Genomic DNA, 21,686 nt, shown 5'->3' on the forward strand with positions numbered 1-21,686 from the left:
CAGGAGGAGGATAAAAATGGAGGTATAGAGGGAGGAGGTGGAGAGAGAGAGAGTTCTCCACTGCACCTGCGGCCCTGCTGTTCTGTGTAGCTGCTCTACGGGATCATGCACCTGAGCAGCACCTGGTCACAATCAGAGTGGCAGCCAGAGGAGCGGCCCTCAGAGGCCCCACACACACACACACACACAAACACACACACACATACATGCATACACGCACACCTGCCTCCACCGCTACACACCACGCAGCCAGAACACAGCGTACAGCTCCCTGCCTTAAGGAATAATTAAAAAGCAAATAAATAAATAAAACACAAGCAGTATACGCGATACGTACAGATAAGCCGAGCACTGGGACACAAATCTTTTTTTCTTTCCCTTGGCTGAACAAAAGAATTGCGAGATGCATCTTGGCATCTCTGTGCTGCTCCTCTTGTGTACACAGAAAAACACACACACACACCCGGGGTACAAAACGCTCTGCACACTTTGCATTGTCACTAAATGACTGCATAATTTCATTTCCTGGAAAGCCATTAGGTTTCATCAAAGGAGATGAGAAACAGATGAGAACAATTCTCTTATGCATGGAGAATTCATTTAACGGCGCGGCATGCGCAGGAGCTCCACACTAACACCAAACGCACTGCAGGCAAAAAGTTGGGATGCAAATTTCAGAAATTAGTGTGCCGTTCCGCAATTATTTTGCACATGGCGTAAGAGCGCTGAGAGAGATTAAATGACTGCAAACCACCTGTGTGGCACTCAAAAATAATGCGCTACTCCAAGCATGCAGACAAAACTGCAGTGTATAGAGCTGTCCATGAATATACCGTTGGTCCAAATTATTAGCTCAAATGTGAATTTGAATTCTTGTTTTATAGAGCTTTCTTTAATGGAGAGAAAATTTTTAACACAATTTTAAGCATAAAAGTTTTGATAACCAGTTTATTTTGTCTTTGTCATGACTGCATATTATTTTTCTACTTATTTTGCAAGATACTAGTATACAGCGTAAGTGTAATTTAAAGGCCTAACAAAGTTATTATGTAATGACAAGTTAGGGTAATTGGGCATGTTCATGGATAACATTGATTTGTTCTGCACACAATACAAAAATCTCTTAAGGGGGCTAATAATTTTGACCTTCAATCTATTATTTTATGAAAAACTGCCTTTATTTCAACCAAATTGAAATAATTAGGACTTTCTCCAGAAAAAAAACAACCATATCGTATTATAGCAAATACTGTAAAAATGTCCTCAATCTGTTAAATATTATTTGGAAAATATTTTTAAAAGAATAAAAATCCACAGAGTTCTTAATCATTTTCAATTTAAGACTTTAACTGTAAATATAATGGATATGGGTCTGCATTTTAACATTTGAACAACATTTCACTGCAGTTTTCACAAACTTTTGCATTAAATAAATGAGATTATGTTGAAACTAATTCCACAAAGATTCAAACAAGAACACAGAGATTCTGATCACAATTGATGAACTGATAATATAACAATTTTGACCAAAACCAAACCAAACTTTTATAACAAAAAAAAAAAAAAAACAACTAAAAACTAAAATCAATGACTGTATCTAAAATTTAATTTGCACCCTAAAAATATTGGGTTTTCATAACCCAACATAGTGTCAAACATCGACAAACCAAATATTTAGAATCAGAAAGACCTTTATTGCCAGATATGTTCACACGTACAAGGAATTTGTTTTCATGACAGATCTTCTACAGTGCAACAGAATGACAAAAAAACAGATAATAAACATATTTAAAAAAAGAAGTAGTTATTGCAAATATACAAATTGACAAGTGTATGTACAGGTATATTACTATATACAACGTTACATACAATGTGCTGCTGTTATGTGCAAATGGCATGTAAAAAATGTGTTAAATGAATAAGCATATATGTGTGTAAAAAGCAGTGATGTTTGTTCACAATTTCTATCATCAAGTGTTTATTAGATAGATTGCCTGAAGGAAAAAACTGTTTCTGTGTCAGTTGTTCTGGTAGTTTTGGTCGGTTATGTTAATTCTTTCAATTAAATTGAAAAAAGTACCTCTTAACCCAACGATCACTTTTGTCCATATTTAACTCATATTTTTTTCAACGAGCCTGCATTTTTTAGAGTTAGGAGCCAGCATTTATTAATCTTCAACAAAAATAATAGGATATGGGTTCACAAATTTGCTTAAGTTTACATAAGAGTGTTATTAAATGATTATCAAAGCAGAACAATTAGAGGCTAATTTCCGAAAACCATTGTTAGCTAACTAAGGTCGCAAGATACATCGTTGTTGATTTGGCGTTTACCAAATCCATAGTTCCAACAAACATTTGCAAACTGCATTGCAAACTTGTAAAAAACATCTCTCTCTCTCTCTCTCTCTCTCTCTCTTAGGTATAATTTGCTCTCAAAGTATTTTTACATTTCAGTTTTAGCTATCTTTTTACTGACAATTGCGCTCCCTTCGCAGTTTAATTTGAAAACATTTATGATATTTTGAGCACAGTCGTGGCTCCTGCCGAAAGCTACAGGTGACCTATTATTTAACAGCGGAAGTTAGAAAGTTAGTCTCCAAAGCTTGTGAAAACATAAATATAAATAAAACATACATTGATAGCTTAAATTTATAGTAGGTTACTTATTAGGAAATGTATCTCCACTCTATATGACATGGGCCTGTTGGTTAAAACATTTCTGCAGTGGGTTGAACGTGTCAAATGTAAAAATAAATAAACAATATTATTACTATTATTATACTATTATTAACTATTATTATTATTATTATTATTATTATTATTAAGTATGATTTTTTTCATTTCTAAAGATAAATACCTACTGTAATTACAACCATTAATGATTTACATGATTTATATATGAGATTAGAATATGTTAGCTAAGTGATTTTATATGGAATATTCTCAATAATACTTGTAAAGGAAACATATATAGGTCCTATGTGTCGTTTACATATATTTCAATTAATATGGAAAACGAGAGCAAGTTTTTACCAAAACTAATTTTGGATTTTTGTTTAAAAGCGTGTGCGTGTAATACAATAATTTGCACAAAAATGTGAGTTTTCTTTCTCTATATAGAACCTGTTATTCCATCCAGTTTAGAGCATCAATATGGACGATTTACATTATAACTAACGTGGTTCGAACAATGGAATTGAGACAAAGCAGCTACGGTTTTAGCGAACACTCGCCACTACTTCGTTCAGCCGCAAGTTATGTCGTTGTTTAGGAAACACACTCCAGGGGCCTCATTTACGAAGACTTGCATAGAAATCATACTAAAACATTGCGTACGCACAAAGCTGTAAATGTGCGTACGCAGAAAAAAATTCAGATGTATGAAACACTGCGTAGGCTGAATCGCATGCATATTCTTTAGTACATCCGAATGAACGTGAAACTGAGCGCAACATGCACGAGCACAAAACCCCTCCCTGCCTCCTTCCCTGTATAATATGCTAATGACTCTACTTTGGCAAAACCCAACGAAAAAGCAAAGGCAAAAGCAAGCAAAAAGAGAAACTTTGAACAGAAAGTGAATTGAAGGTGCTGCTTTCGGAGGTAGACCGGAGGAAAACGGTGTTATTTCCAAGTTTGTTCTCCGGAATTAATAACAAAATAAAAAAATAGAGTGGGGAGAGTTTAGCTGATGCGGTTAACACAGTTGGGTCTGAACATCGCACTGTGGAGTTAAAAAAGAAATAGTGTGATTTGTAAAATTTTGTAGCACCCTTAAAAGTCTCAGTGGCGCAGCTCGTAAAATGCATGTTATCATGTTTTGACACGTTCGAGCATGAACTCGGTTCGAATCCACCGTCTGATGAACTAATTCTTCTTTTTTCCCCCGCTACATATCAGATTTTGCCCACTATTTATCACGAGAAAGACAAGTCGGAATCATTAATAAGTCTGTGCATCATATTTTATTTGCACATTTATTGAATGGAAATGTTTCTGATTCACGCATGAAAATTCATCTTCAGGTGGTGCCTTTATAGCAATGTGCGTGCATTATATCGCTCCCATTACAATGGGAAAACAGGCGACCGCTGCAAATTGCGCTTTAATGTTTGGCTGGTCAACTGTATGGTATGCAAACCTTATATACCTGCTAGATGAACCAGAGTGCAATTTAACACAACTGCCTCTAGGAGTCGCCAATGGAAATATAACAGACACGCACAAAAAATGTGCGTACGCCAGTCATGGAGCTGGCGTGGAGCTGCGCACATTCCCACGTTCAGTTCATCGTTAGTAAATCCAAACGTGAGTGATTCTGAGCGTGAAACCTGGCGTACGCAAAGTTTTTGTGTGTACGCAGCGTTAATACATGAGGCCCCAGGTCTGTAATCTCTAGTCTTCTACATCTAATATGACTGATGAACTATGACGATATGCAATGATCTCTTTATCCATCAACGATTGACTTATACAGTGCACAGCATAAATGAGTATTATATCCCATAAATTATAAAGAAATTCCATGAATATTTTTATCCATTTCTCAGTGAATATAGGTGATATATATAATATTGTTAAAAAAAAAACTGAAAACAGAACATTTCTTTTAGGCAAAAACATACATGTAATATCCTTTACTTTCTGTCACCAAGAAAACATCAACACTTCAGCAATATCTACTGCTTTCGTCTTCTACTGTATCACTTTCGTGAGAAGAACCACTAGGGTTACAGGTGGCAGAGCAGCCACAATCATCCTCTCTAGGGGAGAGACTGGGGGAAAAAAAATAATAATAAAAAAAAAAAAAAAAAAAAGAGTTGACCGAGGGAGCATTGGTGAACCTTCTGAATGTCCTAGGTGAGGAACAAGCTCCCGGTTTACATTAGGCCAACTAATAGATTTTATCTACGGGTGCAATTTCTAGATGCGTCTTCTGAGATCAGCTCTGACAAACACAGCTAAAAAAAGATTGTACAGAAGGCCAAGTCTCACTGAATCACTTCAGTAGTGAGCAGAGCTGAGACTGTGTGCGTATATGTGTGTATGTGTGTGTGTAAGCGTTGATGCTGCTAATAATAAGCAGATTATATTTAATAGAACAGAGAGGATGTGCGGCAGGCCACAGGAATGTGAGTGTATCCACAGGCCAGTCAGCATTGTTAAAAATATAGACAGACACATGGACTGAAATGCTGGTGAGTGACAAGCACACAGTCACGTGCTCAACACACACACATAAGCACACACATACACATTCGCTTATGCTAATTAAATAAAACGAACTAATCTAAACCAGCTGAAATCTTTCATGAGTGCCTTGCGAATGGAACGGCAAAAAGAGAATTTCTCTGATACGAGGAAGTCCGGAAATGTCCTTGTAATATCTTGTGTGTTCTCTTTGATGCTCAGCCATCAGTGTGACTGAAAGCAGAAATCCAGAATTCCACAGTGAGAGTGTAACTTCAGTGTCCTGATCTTGCTCTCTCTCTCTCTCTCTCTCTTCCCAAACTTTCATCTCCGAGTGTGTGAAGTCAAACATCCAATCAATGTCATCTTGAAATAAAACCAGGAGACGTTATGGGAGAAAAAAAAAATCAAAGCAAAAAGAAGACAAATGCGATAGATGAATGTAATTACAGGAGGAGGGCGCTTGACTGGTTGAGGTAAAGGGAGGTCATTATGAAAAGTAGCTTAGCACTAAAGGTCACTGACAAGTTTTTCCTACATTTTTATTCTTATTTATATCACTTTATTAGGTACACCTGTCTACCGACTTGTCAACGCAATTTTCTAACCAGCCTATCGCATGGCAGAAACTCAATGCATTTAGCCATGTAGACATGGTCAAGATGATCTGCTGCAGTTCAAACCGAGCATCAGAATGGCAAAGAAGGAGGATTTAAGTGACTTTGAACATGGCATGGTTGTTGGTGCCAGACGGTGGTGGAGGTGTAATGGTGTGGGGGATATTTTCTTGGCACACTTTGGGCCCATTAGTTCCAACTGAGCATCATGTCAATGCCACAGCCTACCTGAATATTGTTCCATCCCTTTATGACCACAGTTTACCCATCTTCTATTGGCTACTTCAAGCAGGATAACATGCTATGTCATAAAGCGTGAATCATCTCAGACTGGTTTCTTGAACATGACAATGAGTTCACTGTACTAAAATGGTCTCCACAGCCACCAGACTCAATCCAATAGAGCACCTTTGGGTTGTGGTGGAATGGAAGATTTACATCATTAATGTGAAGCCAACAGATCTGCAGCAACTGCGTGATGCTATCATGTCAGTATGGACCAAAAACTCTGAGGAATATCTCAGTAACTTGTTTAATCTATGCCACGAAGGATTAAGGCAGTTCTGAAGTCAAAAGGGGGTCCAACCCAATACTAGTAAGGTGTATCTAATAAAGTGGCTTGTGAGCGTATATCCCAGCACTAGTCATCCATCAATCAGATAAATGCAAATGTGAATGTGAGCTTACTTTTGTTTATAAGGAGCAGGACAGGGTTAAAGTTGACCAATGCCTTGTTCTAACCTAGACTTATGATTATTTTTCATGCACAATGATAATACAGTTGTATAGACAAGAGGTTCTAAAATGTTTTGAGTATGTCCACTTTTGACTACTTTTAGAGTTATCAGATTGTGTACATAATGTAAATGTGGTCAGGTACATTCAGATCATTCAAAAAAAAATTATAATTCACCCAAAAAAATGTAAATGCTGTCATCATTTACTCACCCTTCACTGGTTCCAAAGCTGTTTGACTTTCTTTTTTTCTGTTGAACACAAAAGAAGATATTTTGAAGAAATCTGTAAATCTGTAACCACTGACTTCCATAGTATTTGTTTTTCCTATTATGGAAGTCAATGGTTACATGATTTCAGGTATTCAACAGAATAAAGAAACTCTAAGTTTTGAAACCACTTGAGGGTTAGAAAAATGTTCAACATTCAAACAATTAACAATTTTATCATTCAAACAATTAAGTTGTCCCAAAAACATCAAGAGTTGTGTTGTTAAAAAAGCAGTTTGAACAAGCATCAAAAATCTTGTTTATTTTTTGAGTGCAGATCCTGATCACAATTGTAGTTATCATCCATGCCTTTTTTCTTTGCTTGCCTTCTTACTTGCTTGTAAGCTATGTAACATAGGGTTATGATGACATAAGTGATGTGAAAACAAAAGTAAGATTGAAGGCTCTAAGTGAAATACAAACACAATGAGTCACAAGAGAAGGATTTGAATGCATGTTAAAAAGTTCATTTACCCACCACTTAAACTTCCAAAGCTTTATAAGTTTTCTTGTTGAACATAAAAGAACATATTTTGAAGAATGTAAGAAATCAACTTCCATAGTAGGAAAAACAAATATCCTGAAAGTGAATGGTTACAGGATGCAATCATTGTTCAAAATATCTTCCTTTAGGTTCAACAAGAAAAAAGAAACTCGTAGAGGTTTGGAAACACTCATAAAGAAGTACAAATATGTTTATGAAAAGTGAGTGGTGAGGAAAGGATGTGCTCAGTTTTGGGTGAACTATCCCTTTAATGGAGAGTTGGAAATAATAATGTGTGACAGCTGACAACTTGTGATCAAATCACTGAAAGCTCAGGTTAACACTAAAAGTAAGCAGGGCCTAAATGATTAGATACATCCAGTACATGCCATTAGATAAAAGATTTGCTTCACAAGAACAACAGTTAGTGACATATTTATTAAAACGTATGTAGTACAGAAAATATCATTCAAATGTATTTACTGTACAAAATAGTTAGGGTTCAAAATAATTAAAAGTAGGGCTGAACAATATATTGTTGAAGCATCAATATAACATGGGCTGTTTCTCAATATGCATTCTTCAGCGTTCTTGCTTCCTCGTGTAACGTCATCATCAATTGCCAAAGTTCAGTTTCAAAACTTAAGACCGCAAGAACGGAGGAGACGTGAAAGTTCATGGATGTGTTCTTGGTATCGAGGACGCACAGATGCACCGAAAACACGCTTGAGAAGTCTTCAAAGTCAATGCGGCTGAATAAAAGAGGTGGGAAATGCAGCATTTTATATAGATTTGGTATTAAAGTTCAGATGCATTACATATTTATCTCAGGAGTTTCCTTAAATGAAACAGTAAAAGTAAACAATCTTGAAAATTTAAATAAAAGCATTAACACATTAAGGGTGTTTATTTGCTGAAATTAATTTTGAAATTAGTTTTATTTGTATTGTGCAAAGTAAATTTGTAAAGTCTTTAGGCATAGTATGTATATTGAAAAGGGAAGAAACAATAAATCGTTGTATGAATGCTGTAAAGTTTAAAAAAATTTCTATTAAAAACGCGTGAAGATCATGTGACCATCAGGAATCAGGAAAGAATTCAGCTTCTCATTTCTTACAGGACACATTCTCTGTTCTCGCGGTCTCCCGAGTTTGTTCTTCTGAGGTAACTTGGCAAGACCAACCTCCACAAGAGCGAGTCAGTTCTCTGCGTTTTTGGAATTAAGAAACAGCCAAGGTGTGTATCCGTAATAGTCACATTGCAAAATTAGATTGTCTATTAGAAATAAAAAGTTGAAGCTATTATTATTTTAAAAATGATTTCCACAACGATGACCATGTTATTTTACATTTCATTGTACTTGATTACCAGAAAACCATAGTGGCATTTATTTTTGGTCTTTCGTATTTATATGTGCTTGTAATTTATTATATTTTATGCCGATGCACTGCATAGAAAAAGGTTTAATTATCTCTTTTGATCTAAATAAATGAAATCTTCCAAAATAGAGCTATTCAAACCATCTGATATTACACTCATATTGCAACATATATCAAAACATATTGCATTCATTTATTTTCTTTTCAGCGTAGTCTCTTTATTAATCTGTGGTCGCCACAGCGGAACCAACCGCCAACTTATCCAGCATATGTTTTATGCAGCGGATGCAATTTCAGCCGCAACCCATCACTGGGAAACCCATACACACATACATACACTATGGACAATTTAGCCTACCCAATTGACCTGTACTGCATGTCTTTGGACTGTGGAGGAAACCGGAGCACCCAGAGGAAGCCCACGCAAACGCAGGGTGAACATGCAAACTCCACATAGAAACACCAACTGACCCAGTCGAGACTCGAACCAGCGCCCTTCTTGCTGTGAGGCGACAGCACTATCTACTGCGCCGCCACTACATATTTTTGTAGGAATTTTTTTCTCCAAATATCCTGCAGCCCGTTTCGTGTCAAATTTAAAGACTCAGTGGGTTTCAGTCTATGTCTGCTAGCTTAAATGTCATTTATATGCCAGTGAATTCCTAAATCTCCAATTAGACAATGGTTTTGGCTGCAGTGAAAATTGTATTTTTTTTCTAAAAGTAAAAGACCTTCATTGCTAAAAAGTAAAATGCACATGAACTCAAAATGATGAAGAGCTTTGTAATAACTCAAAATAGTCACGAGTTTGAGTTTTTGGAAATCAAGAACTGATCAAATGTGAATTTGTAATGTATCTAATGTGAATCTAAATGTATCTTTCTGAATCATGTGCTTTCTAATTCTGCAGACTTCCATGGAGTTGGTTTGATGACCATTTAGCGCAATGCATTTGGGGGGAAAAGCTTCACTGGAAATGAGCATGACCTTACAGACCAGAGGAGGTGAGCATTTTGCCAGGAAACACAGCTTCCTGAGTCCATCCATGTGCATTATTCCCATCAAACACAAATCACAAGCTTCCCCTGAGCTTAAGAGCAACAAAGCTTCACCTTAAATTTCAGAAAGTTTACATAAAAACACATGTACAACTGATTGCGGCATTTCTCCCCGTGAGCTTTCAATTTAAAACTCATGTAGCGTGTTTTGTTGTAGAGCGTTTCATCAAGTCAAAGCCAGGCCAGCTCTGTCTGTGCCAACTGTTACCCACAGAGTTTGGAATGTCAACAAAGTACTAAACTAATTTGTCTTTTGTGATGGTAATCTGTTTGACCAGTAAATACTGGCTGCGCTGAAGAAGCAGGATTCTCTATGTGCATGCAGATTTCTGCTTAATCTAAAGCTGCATTAAGCCTTATTAAATATTGCTTCAAACTTCAACACAGAGTCATCATTATGCAACACGCTCCAGCTTCACATTACAAGTGGACACACGCACAGGCTTTGCTTTACAGTTGGCTGATCGATGCTATTGCAAATTTATTATAGGGTTTAATTGTGGTACAAATTATGCTTAGGCTTCTGAATATGGAACGCAAATAATTTATGCTTTGCAGAACTGAATTTATATTAGTGTTGTCACGATTAATGGTTTCAAGGTAAACAACTGTCATTTTTTTACGATTAGTATTATCATTTCAAATTTTCATTATGATTCATAATATTTTTTATTTATTGATTCATTTTCTTTTCGGCTTAGTCCCTTTATTAATCTGGGGTCGCCACAGCGGAATGAACTGCCGACCTATTCAGCACGTTTTACATAGCTGAGGCCCTTTCAGCTGCAACCCATCACTGCGAATCATCTATACACACATTCACTCATACACTATGGCCAATTTAGCATACCCAATTCACCTATAACGCATATCTTTGGAATGTGGCGGAAACCGGAGCACCAAAAGGAAACCCACACTAACAAGAGGAGAACATGCAAACTCCACACAGAAATGCCAACTGACCCACCCAAGGTTCGACTAGTGACCTTCTTGCTTTAAGGTGATTGTGCTACCGACTGCGCCACCATGACACCCCATAATATTTTTATTGCTATTTTTTTTTTCATAATAAAACTGAGATTGATTATTAATTCATGATAAACCCTGTAACATTACGACTAACTGTTAAATGCTAATTGTGAAAGGCTGCAATGCAAATGCTATTTATACAGAGAGTCATACTGTATATAGAGACTTATTTAGTTATATATGGGCTTATTTAATTAAAGTAGTTATAGGCTACTATAGCCTATAGTAATTTTGTATAAATAAGTGAATAAAAGGTGACGCGGTGGCACAGTAGGTAGTGCTGTCACCTCACAGCAAGAAGGTCGCTGGTTCGAGTCTCGGCTGGGTCAGCTGGCATTTCTGTGTGGAGTTTACACGTTCGCTTGGGTTTCCTCTGGGTGCTTCAGTTTCCCCCACAGTCCAAAGGCATGTGGTACAGGTGAATTGGGTAGACTAAATTGTCTGTACTGTATAAGTGTTGCAGCTGGAAGTGTATCCGCTGTGTAGAACATATGCTGGATAAGTTGGCAGTTCAATGAATGAATGAATGAATGAATGAATGAAAGTTTATAAAAAAATATAACCATTATATATGACAGAGGTTTGTAAGGCCTAAAGTGGAGCATTTATTAAATCCGTACTTTCCATGGAGTGGAACAAACACTGCACAGTTGTGTAGTGGATGGGGACGTACAAAAAAAAAAGCAATTTATATATTTTTGTTGGAAAATAAAATTTTTGGAACAAATTTTTTTTGGTACAAAGTCTTAATTTTAATGTACTTTTGTTGGTCAGTTCTCTACAAAATAAACCAGTACGAATAACATTTCAGATGAAGTGCCTCAAACACAAACTGGTTGGTTAAACACAATTTTCTCAATCTCAAATATTATTTGTTCTTCTTGTTTATTGTGTAAAGAGTTAAAGTAGTGTTTAGATAGTTAATGTTATATTCACTTCATTTAAAGTGTCCTGCTTACTATTGAGAATACAAAGCTGAAGGTTGACTTAACTTGCAAATTAAATTGTGATTATATATTTTCATCACAACTCTTATCGGCTTTTATGAAGCAGCTTTATGCAAATTTGTGAAAAACAACCTAAACATGGATCCCTGTGAATCTGTTTTTCAGGTTCAACAAACAATACCTATTAACAAAATGTACATGAAATTATATCATTAAATCAAGTAAATCCAAAAAGCATTCATGTTTAGGTTATCACAACAATATGTGTAGGCATAGGCCGGTATAAGATTCTGACGATATGATAACCTTGGATAAAAATATCATGGTTTGACAGTATTATGATTACTGCTCTAAAATATGCTCTTTCTAAATATCTTTGTAAAAAAACAAAAACGTTTTTCTCCCTTTGAACACACTATATTTTATTTTGAGAAACATTTATAATATTTTAGAGCAGTAAACATGTCAGGCTAAATAATCAAAATCAATCATTGACCTCTGCTGTATTTATTAGTTTCAAAAACACTGATTTCTTTACAATTTAAAACAGCATCTTTGAATATCTTTTCTGCTGGAGATACTGTTGTCCTAAAAAACATTAAAAAATAAATAAATAAAAATCTTACATATACTATATGTAAGCCATACCATATGTATAGCAGATAATTTGATTGCTTTTAAAACCTTGACTTTTCCAAACTGTGGTATACTTTGAAAAGTGTCCCATGCCCAAATATGTGTGTGTAACATATATTTTTGTACATTTTCAGGTAATTTATTCAAAAGCAAGTTAATATTGATAATCATAATAATTATGGTCACTATAATAATGATATGACATTTTCCTAACGTCACAATAATAGCGTCACAACAGACAAAATGTGCGATTATGCTTTACTGTCATCCGCTGCTACATCAGAGGATTGTGTACAACGCAGAAAGGTTTTAGCCACAGTGTGAGTGCCACGTGCAGATCGAGAAGCATGCTGGATAAGAGGATTGGACCAGGGCTCCGGCACGTGCAGCGCAGACTGACTGACCTCTGACCTTGACACTGAGACTCCCATCAGTTTCTTCAAGCACACACACAGTCAGACACTTACACACACACACACACACACACACACACACACACACACACACACACACACACACACACACACACACACACACACACACACACACACACACACACACACACACACACACACACACACACACACACACACACACACACACACACACACACATCCCTAGAGTCCAAATGCACCATATAGGAGGATGATGCAACAAAGCGAAAGAACTATCCATTCAAACACAAAGCTCACAGGAAATGCACAGAAAAGGCGGACACGCATCCAACTCTGCTTCCAACATCTAATACATAGTTCTACACGAGCTTAAATCCATTACAAACGCAGCAGAACAGAGTGTGACCTTTAAAATGGATCTCCATTATTCAGAACAAGCAGCGGTTACTCTAATTAAAATGTTATGTCAAATAAACAGTCATTACCAGCCATCTGCCTAGCTCTATAAACTGAAACAAGTTCATTATCATACACAATAGACGACCCCAGGTAACCCCAAGCTGCTCTCAACATGTCATACTTCACTTAGAGAGCGCGTGGAACCAGGTCAACGCATGCAGCCCCCACAGGCATATTTAAGTCTACTAAATGAAGCATTCAAATTAAACCGCTTAATGGGATAATGGTTTATAAAAGCAAATCGGACGCCTTTCTTAGTAATGGCACAAACAAGGTTACACGATTATATCGTTGAAATGAAGCTATGTTTTGTTTCATGTGTCAAGTAGGTTTTATCAGGCGAGAGCAGTCTGAAAAGGTAAACAAACAAGCGGCAGCCTACGACCGCTACTTCCTTCAAGAAACTGCAGACCGCGAGGATTTGTCTTGAGATAATCCACTTAGATTACCACGGCTCTGTTTTTAAACGCACATGCAGGAAACCAAAATATGGGTCACATAAACCCACGAGTAACTCATAGGGCCAGGGTTCCCTCAGAAATGCCATTTGTGTGATGGTAATGCTTAATTGTATTACATTCACATTCCGGCTCTGCCTTTTTCATTGGTGAGTAATAACCTTTCAGAGATGATTTAATGAGGTTGCTCCGGAATGGGTAATTCCATGTAAATCCCAGATATTACTGCTGAAATTCAATTTGATAAGACTCGGTCTTCTCGTCCAATCCCAGCAAGATAGCGCAGGCAATTTAGCCGTGCAATCAGATTGCCTAATTCCCTGACACATCATTGTTCCAGATCATTTCCATATTTTGCTACTTATAGGCATAATTAGTGCTGCATCAACAGGACAGAGGAAAACCAAACATCCTCCCTACCTCCGCACGTACACGAGCACAGATCAATTGGCAGGGAGATAACATTTCGTTTCGGTGGGCTTCGTGCAGCAGCACCCATCCGTAAAACTTGCCACCTTACATGGCAACCGGTCTCCAGGGTGATGCTACAAAGAAGCGGGGTTCAGCAGCCCATAAAGCTGTCATGTGCGTGCACATCACAATAGCGGCAGACACCGAGACCTCAAATCTAACAACATCCATCAATCACGCTGAAGGGATAACTAGCCTATTGTGACCCCAATCGAGCCATTAAGCCCGATAAATATCTAAGAGCATCCCACTAAAGGTGCTTAAGTCGTTGAACATTCATAAAATAAATAAGGCATACCATCCTTGACTGTCATGAAAAAGTCTGACACCCTTGAGATTAGAAAGGAGAATGTGCTGTGAAATATTGGTGTAACTCGTTGCAGACGCAGCAGTAATACGTGCAGTAAAACATTCGCTTCACAATGATAAAATTATCCACAACATCAACATGTTCCAAAATTACACAACAGAAATGAGCGTGTGCAATTTCCAGAATCTGCACTGCACGTCATCTTGATGCTGAATAATGTGTATTATGCTTTGTGTCTGTGGAGTCAGCAAACAAAACAAGGGGCCAAACAAGCACAAACTCACAAACTGATACCGATGGAAAATTATCTGAAACATTTTTGGAAGCAAAAGAGGAAGTGGAGCAAGTTTAGTAGAGTTTCATACACCTCTATCGGAAGGACGAGAGAGATTTGAGAGAGCCGTGACTGAGAGGGTTTCTGTGTGTGTGTGTGTGTGTGTGTGTGTGTGTGTGTGTGTGTGTGTGTGTGTGTGTGTGTAAAATGATCTTTGGCCCATCTGTTTGTTTCACTACCACCAATAAAACCCCTACTTTTCTCTCTTTCGCTCTCTCCCTTCCTTTCTCACTTTCCTCTGTGAAAAATGCAGTGTGCCACTGGAACAAGCCGCTGGCTTTTCTGCTTGCTAGAAGACAGTCTTTTGTGATGGAAAACTGTACTGATGGTGTGACTTCCACCCTGGGGGAGGGTCAACTCCTGAAGACAGTCACACCACAGGAAGATTCAGAAATTGGGGACAGATGTGATAGAAGAAAAAAAGCCTTATTTATGTATGTATTTATAATATGCGATCATATAACATGCTAATTAATTTGATTCATGTAATATTACTGGTTACAGTCAATTCGTGAACAAATGACTAATTAACGAATGTATGAAAAATACTGTGACAAATGTGTGTGAATCATTCTATCACATTCTTCAGTGAATCAGTGGTTACTCACTGAACAGCATGACTTTCATGTCTATCTCATCTCAGGATTGTTATTTTCACATAATGATACTAACAATTTAAATATATATTTACCGAAGTTACATAGAACCATTTGGGAAATTATTACTTTTATATGTATTACTTTCCTAAATTGATATTAAATAAACTAATTAGAGTTTAAAATTAGAGTAAATAAATTGTGATAGGAGTAAAAACGTGTCAACATATGAAGAGATCAGATGCAAAAACCTCTAAATTCCGTTAGATATTTTTCTTTCAAAATTAGCATTTTACTTTTATAGCGAAGCATACTTTTCCATTGATTTTAAAGTGAAATAAATTAACATAAACATAAGGGGCTGAGAAAAATGCTCATTTTAGGAGGAAATTTCAGATGGGATTTAGATGTTTTGTATCTAAACTCTATATGTTGAAAAAATGAAGACACTTAAGTAATGATACTGAAACGTCAGCTTTGCTATTATACAATGCATCCAGAAAGTATTGATAGCATGTAGCGATAGTTTTCCACATTTTTTTTTATGTTACAGCCTTATTCCAAAAGAAAGTAAATTCATTTATTTTCTCAAAATTCTACACAAAGTACCCCATAATGACAACATGAAAAAAATAGTTTTTTTTAAATTGTTGCAAATGTATCAAAAAAAAAAAAAAAACAGAAAAATCACATGTACAGAAGTATTCCCAGCTTTTGCCGTGAAGCTTTAAATTGAGCTCAGGTACATTCTGTTTCCAGCTTAATTGGAGTTCACCTGTGGTAAATACAGTTGACTGGACATGATTTAAAAAGGCATACACATGTCAATGTAAGGTCCCAATGTTGACAGTGCAAGTCAAAGCACAAACCAAGCATGAAGACAAAGGAATTGTCTGTAGACCTCTGAGACAGGATTGGGGAAGGTTACAGAAAAACATTATTTTGCTCTGAAAGTTCCAATGAGCACAGTGGCCTCCATCATACGTAAGTGGAAGATGCTTGGAACCACCAGGACTCTTCCTAGAGCTGGCCAGCCATCTAAGCTGAGTGATAGGGGGGAAGGGCCTTAGTCAGGGAGGTGATCAATAACCTGATGGTCACTCTGTCTGAGCTCCAGAATATCAGTGGAGTGGCTTCACAACAACTCGGTGAATGTCCTTGAGTGGCCCTGGCAGAGCCCAGATCTAAATCCTATTGAATATCTGTGGAGAGATCTAAAAATTGCTGTACACTGTCGCTTCCCATCCAACCTCATAGAGCTTGAGAGGTACTGCAAAGAGGAATGGGCAAAAATTCCCAAAGACAGGTGTGCCAAGCTTGTGGCATCATATTCAAAAAGACTTGAGGCTGTAATTGCTGCCAAATGTGCATCAACAAAGTATTAAGCAAAGGCTGTGAATACTTATGCACATGTGATTTTTTTAGGTATTTTATTTTTAATAAATTTGCAACAATTTCAAAAAAACTCTTTTTTCACATTGTCATTATGAGATATTGTGTGTAGAATTTTGAGGAAATAAATTAATTGAATCCATTTTAGAACAAGGCTGTAACATAAACAAATGTGGAAAAAGTGACGCTCTATGAATAATTTACGGATGCACTGTATTTACTAGGAAAAAAGGATTAAAATTAATAAAATAATAATTTTTAATATCTCACAATATTACTGATCAATAGTTCTTGACGTCTTTCAACAAACAATCCTAAATTAATTTTTGAGTACACTATTTTAATATTGCTTTTACTGTCCACATGCATGCAGTATAAATAAATGCAGCGTATATACAGTGCACAAACACCCTCACCCATTTCTATCACTTCCTGGGGTGACTGCTTTCTAAGAGAAGAAGTGGCTGATCGGTCCACACTTTGCTAAATGGATTGATGACAGAAAGACGGGTGCGAAAGTGAGACGGGGTCAGAATCACCTTGGATACTCACCCATTATGCTGGAGCTCATGAAAGGTGTTGGGGACAATCCTTCATGGGACACTAATCGACTGTCACTCAAGTGATCAGCATAATGAGAGTCTGCAAACCCCTGGGGGAAAGAGATCACAGCATTAAACACATTATTAGCCGGACCTGCTAATTGAGTGCTATGACACTCTTCTAATTACTGGGGGAAAGAGGGGAGCACGACTGGTCAACTGTCCCCCGAAACGATCAATACTTCTCTACTCTCCTCATTAAAAAACACTTTCTTCAAAGTCTTTGATGAATTTCATTAAAAGGGCAAACAAAAGCCCCGAAGAGATGACAGCGCTTGTGCTGGGATTGTGTAATTGTAATAAAGTTAATGAGGCACAAACAACAACAGAAAATGAGCGATTTGCATTTATCAACAAAATTCACGTCACATTAACATGTTTTTTTTTCCGCCTCATTCCCTTTAATGTTAGCACACTGGGATCTGACATAACGATAGTAATACAGACATTACTTTCCTAAGATCTCTAAGCAATACTAACTATTGGTGTATAGCTTACATTGTGTTTTGCTTATTATTAAGATCAGTCACAATTAGCATCTTTAGAAGAAATGCAGCTTGAAGTTTCTAGCATGATTGTAAATGCGGTTGCTAGGCAACGTTTTGGTTTTGTTTGACAATCTCTTCATTCAGGATCAGAATTTCCTGCTGTGTGTACTGTTAAAATAAACTGCTAGCACTGGTGAGGATTTGTGCATGTAAAATGGTGGTACGATGCATCCAAAATGACATAAAACTGATGATGAAGTGACGTGTTTGCTAGAGCTTGACACAGATCACGTCTTTATGCCGAAAGCCTGCTTGTACTTAAAAAGTAGAATAAATAAGTCGGGTTCTCTCTTCTCGGCAGCTGAGGTCTGCCCTTTCATGACCGTTATCAGCTTTGGGGGGCTTAGGTCTAAATATCGGTCACAGTGTGGGCCTTTAAAACTCGGAGTCCCCCCCAATAAAGGATACTCTGTGGCTGCGTTAATCCTGGAGCCGGTGAAAATCTGCCTGGCGCTACAGTCAAATGTTTCCCCCAAACCATATTAACTCTCTCCTGAGGGGCCCACAGCTGCCGGCTGTCCATTACTGTGGGCTTTTCCTTCTCTGCTTTCAAAAATATATGCATCCCGGACAATTAAAATATGCATTTTTCTTCTTTTTCTTACTCCTGTTTTCCAAACGGATTATGATTGAGTAATTTCAAAGGTGGTGGAGTGTTGTGTGGGGCAGAATCGATACGGAGAGGTTCCCTATCGTGTCCCTGCCGTTTGGGTTAATAACGCTATGAACTGCCTGACTAATAGCTTCTCCCCTGAAGAGACACAGTGGGTGGGGGGATGGCAAGTGAAAACAAGCCCCCGAACTGCACCGTCCTCCCCAGCAATTTGGTAAGCATGATTTAGTAAGCTTTCTGACTAAAGGATAGCTCACAGATGCATGCAGAAATACAATTAAAGGGATAGTTCACCCAAAACTGATTCTGGAATCAGTTACATACACAACACAAAAGACTTTTATTCAGCTTAGGAACACAAATGAAGGTATTTTAAATGAAACCTGAAAGAGTTCTGTATCCAGTGAAAGTCAATTTTTACAAAACATTTAAGACTCTAAGGGTCCTATCATACACCCAGCGCAATAAGGCGAAAGATGCGTTTGGCGCTATTACAGTAGTTGCTATTTCCAAACCAGCGCAACCCTGATTTTTACATTTTGCACCATGTTGTTTAAATTGCAAATCCTTTGCAGCACTCTGTGGATTCATGGGTATGCTAGTCTAAAAAGGAGGTGTGTTAGGGCGCATTGTTGGTGCGTTGCTATTTTGAGGAACTGAAATATACCGCGCCATTGACCAACTAAAAGCAAGTCCAGTGCAGAGCATGTTAGTTATTCCCCTATACAAGTCCAAAATGCTTAAGCCTCCTTTCCACTGCACACGACAAATGACAAGCAACAGACCGAAAGTCATTCATTTCCAATGGAGAGCAGTCCGGGAGCAGCGTTGAGTTCATCTCCGTATGCGGAAAATTCAGATCCGAATTGAGCTGTGGATGCGTTGAAATATTTGAACTCCTGCAACTTGACCTTATGCGACCTGCCGACCGCATATGATGTACTCCAGTGTTGTCCAAGCAGATCCGTGCGCGCGAGATGAGAAATATTAAAGGTTTATTTTGTTATTTTTTTTAAATTATAAAAAGTCTATATATATATATATATATATATATATATATATATATATATATATATATATATATATATATATATATATATATATATATATATATATATATATATATATATATATATATATATATATATATATATATATATATATATATATATATATATATATATATATAACTTTTCTGTTCATAAATGCAAGTAAGGAAGTAATAAAATATATATTTTTAATGTTGTCTCCACATTCCCTCCAATATTTTAGCGGTCTATGAGTGTCTAGTAATTATTCATCCGTCAAACTAAGTAAACGCACAGAGAATAAAGGCTCTTGCTTTTGCCCTCCTTTATTTCGGACACCGTTCTCCCCTGTGGTGCACGACAACACTGAAAATACTGTGCGGCTGCCACAAGGGGGTGTATTCCGACAGTCATGTCCAAATGTCGTGTGCAGTGGAAAGACGGCTTTACACATTGCTTAAAACACACAGGACGTACAGCAATACACAAATAGCTTTACATACTGTATGAAAACAAAATTAAAGAAATACAATTATTATTTTTTACATAAATATAAAAACCACTGCCTCCATGCCTTCTTCACCTCAGGGGGCTTTTTTCAGTTTATTCATGACAATTTGCTTTTGTATGATGTTATTATTATTATTATGTTATTATTATTACATACGAATAGGGTGTGTGTGCAGATATAACCAATCTTTGCGCTTAACAATCAAAATTAAATATGCTAATAGCTAATGGATATCTTCAGTGTAGTGCGTACAACACCGTTTTCACGAAAGTAAAGAAGCAAAGCGTAAAAATAAAGGGAAAGTTAAGATTTTTTTTGTCCTTAAAATAGCAAAAGTGAATTCGAACACACCCTTACTGCATTTGCACCATGCAATTTAGACTTTACGCCGAGATCATTAAAGTTGAGCTCAAAAAGTTTATCCATACAAATTAAGCAGTTTTTCACAATATTAGATGTTGGATATTTTATTTTACAGTAAAGATGTAGTTTTTTATCGCAATACTGAAATCAAATTTTAATAAGAAAGTAAGAAATTGTACTGAAACTATGTTAAATGTTTGTCAATTAGCACAAATATTTTATACTTCTTTGCCTGTTGTCATGATTTTAATGTTTTAATCCATGCATGTTTTCTTTATATTTTTGACGTGATTTATACTGTCATAGCACACAGACCTAAATTGAAGTCTGCTTCGCTTTATATTGTAAACAGATCAAATTGGCTTTTACTTATATACACAGTTGAAGTCACAATTACTTGCCCAACTTTGAATTTTTTTTTCTTTTTTAAATATTTCCCAAAAACTTTCACAGTAAGTTTGATAATATTTTTTTCTTCTGGAGAAAGTCTTATTTGCTACATTTCAGCTAGAATATAATCAGTTTTGAATTTTTTTTAAATAACTTTAAGGTCAAAATTATTTGCCCCTTTAAGCTATATTTTTTCCGATAGTCTACAGAACAAACCATCATAATACAATAACTTGCCTAATTACCCTAATTTGCCTAGTAAACCTAATTAACCTAGTTATGCCTTTAAATATCACTTTAAGCTAATCTTTAATCTAGTCAAATATTATGTACTGTCATCATGACAAAGATAAAATAAATCAGCTATTAAAAATGAGTTATTAAAACTATTACGTTTAGAAATGTGTTGAAAAAAATCTTCTCTCTGTTAGACAGAAATTGGGGGAAAAATAAACAGGGGGGCTAATAATTCTGACTTCAACTGTATATAAGCACATTATTAAATATAAGGTAGGTGCTAAGAACAATCCACAATAGGTGAAACGTGCTTATAGGTTCAAAAGTAATTGATGACAGCATTTTAAATGTTGAACTCCCCCTTTAACCTCTTTATCATTTCTATTGTCCTCCATGGCCTTTTAAGGCTGCCCAGTGACAGCTGCCGGGGTGTCAGAAAAGGACAGTGGATGTGAAGATGAATAGATCTGTGAGACCATTAGATCATCAATCACTGCTGCCTCATGATCTCTAACTGAACTGATTGTTGTGCATGTTCTAGCTGTCAACGGTGAATGGTTATACTGGTCTAAATACCGTCCACGCAGCTGCTTTAGCATGCAAACCAGCACTGCGTTTGCAGAAACATCTCT

General features: G+C 36.8%; 1 protein-coding gene and 1 long non-coding RNA gene across 9 annotated transcripts in view; one reads left to right on the plus strand and one right to left on the minus strand.

Annotated features, from left to right (window-relative positions):
• tcf12 (transcription factor 12) overlaps window positions 1-21,686 on the minus strand; it is a 192,666-nt gene that overhangs the window by 102,315 nt on the left and 68,665 nt on the right. For all 8 annotated transcript variants that reach the window (XM_087259091.1, XM_087259090.1, XM_087259087.1 and 5 more), the window contains exon 5: window positions 17,315-17,414. In XM_087259091.1, coding sequence (XP_087115217.1) covers window positions 17,315-17,414 — 100 coding nt within the window. The remainder of the gene's footprint in view (window positions 1-17,314; window positions 17,415-21,686) is intronic.
• Window positions 7,951-12,456, plus strand: LOC147836119 (uncharacterized). Its single transcript, XR_015496284.1, has 4 exons — window positions 7,951-8,063; window positions 8,418-8,534; window positions 9,588-12,044; window positions 12,169-12,456. It is a non-coding gene; the product is annotated as an uncharacterized LOC147836119 (long non-coding RNA).

The sequence above is a fragment of the Danio rerio genome, chromosome 7 (genome assembly GCF_052040795.2).
Source record: "Danio rerio strain M-AB ecotype USA chromosome 7, GRCz13ab, whole genome shotgun sequence".
NCBI lineage: Eukaryota > Metazoa > Chordata > Actinopteri > Cypriniformes > Danionidae > Danio > Danio rerio.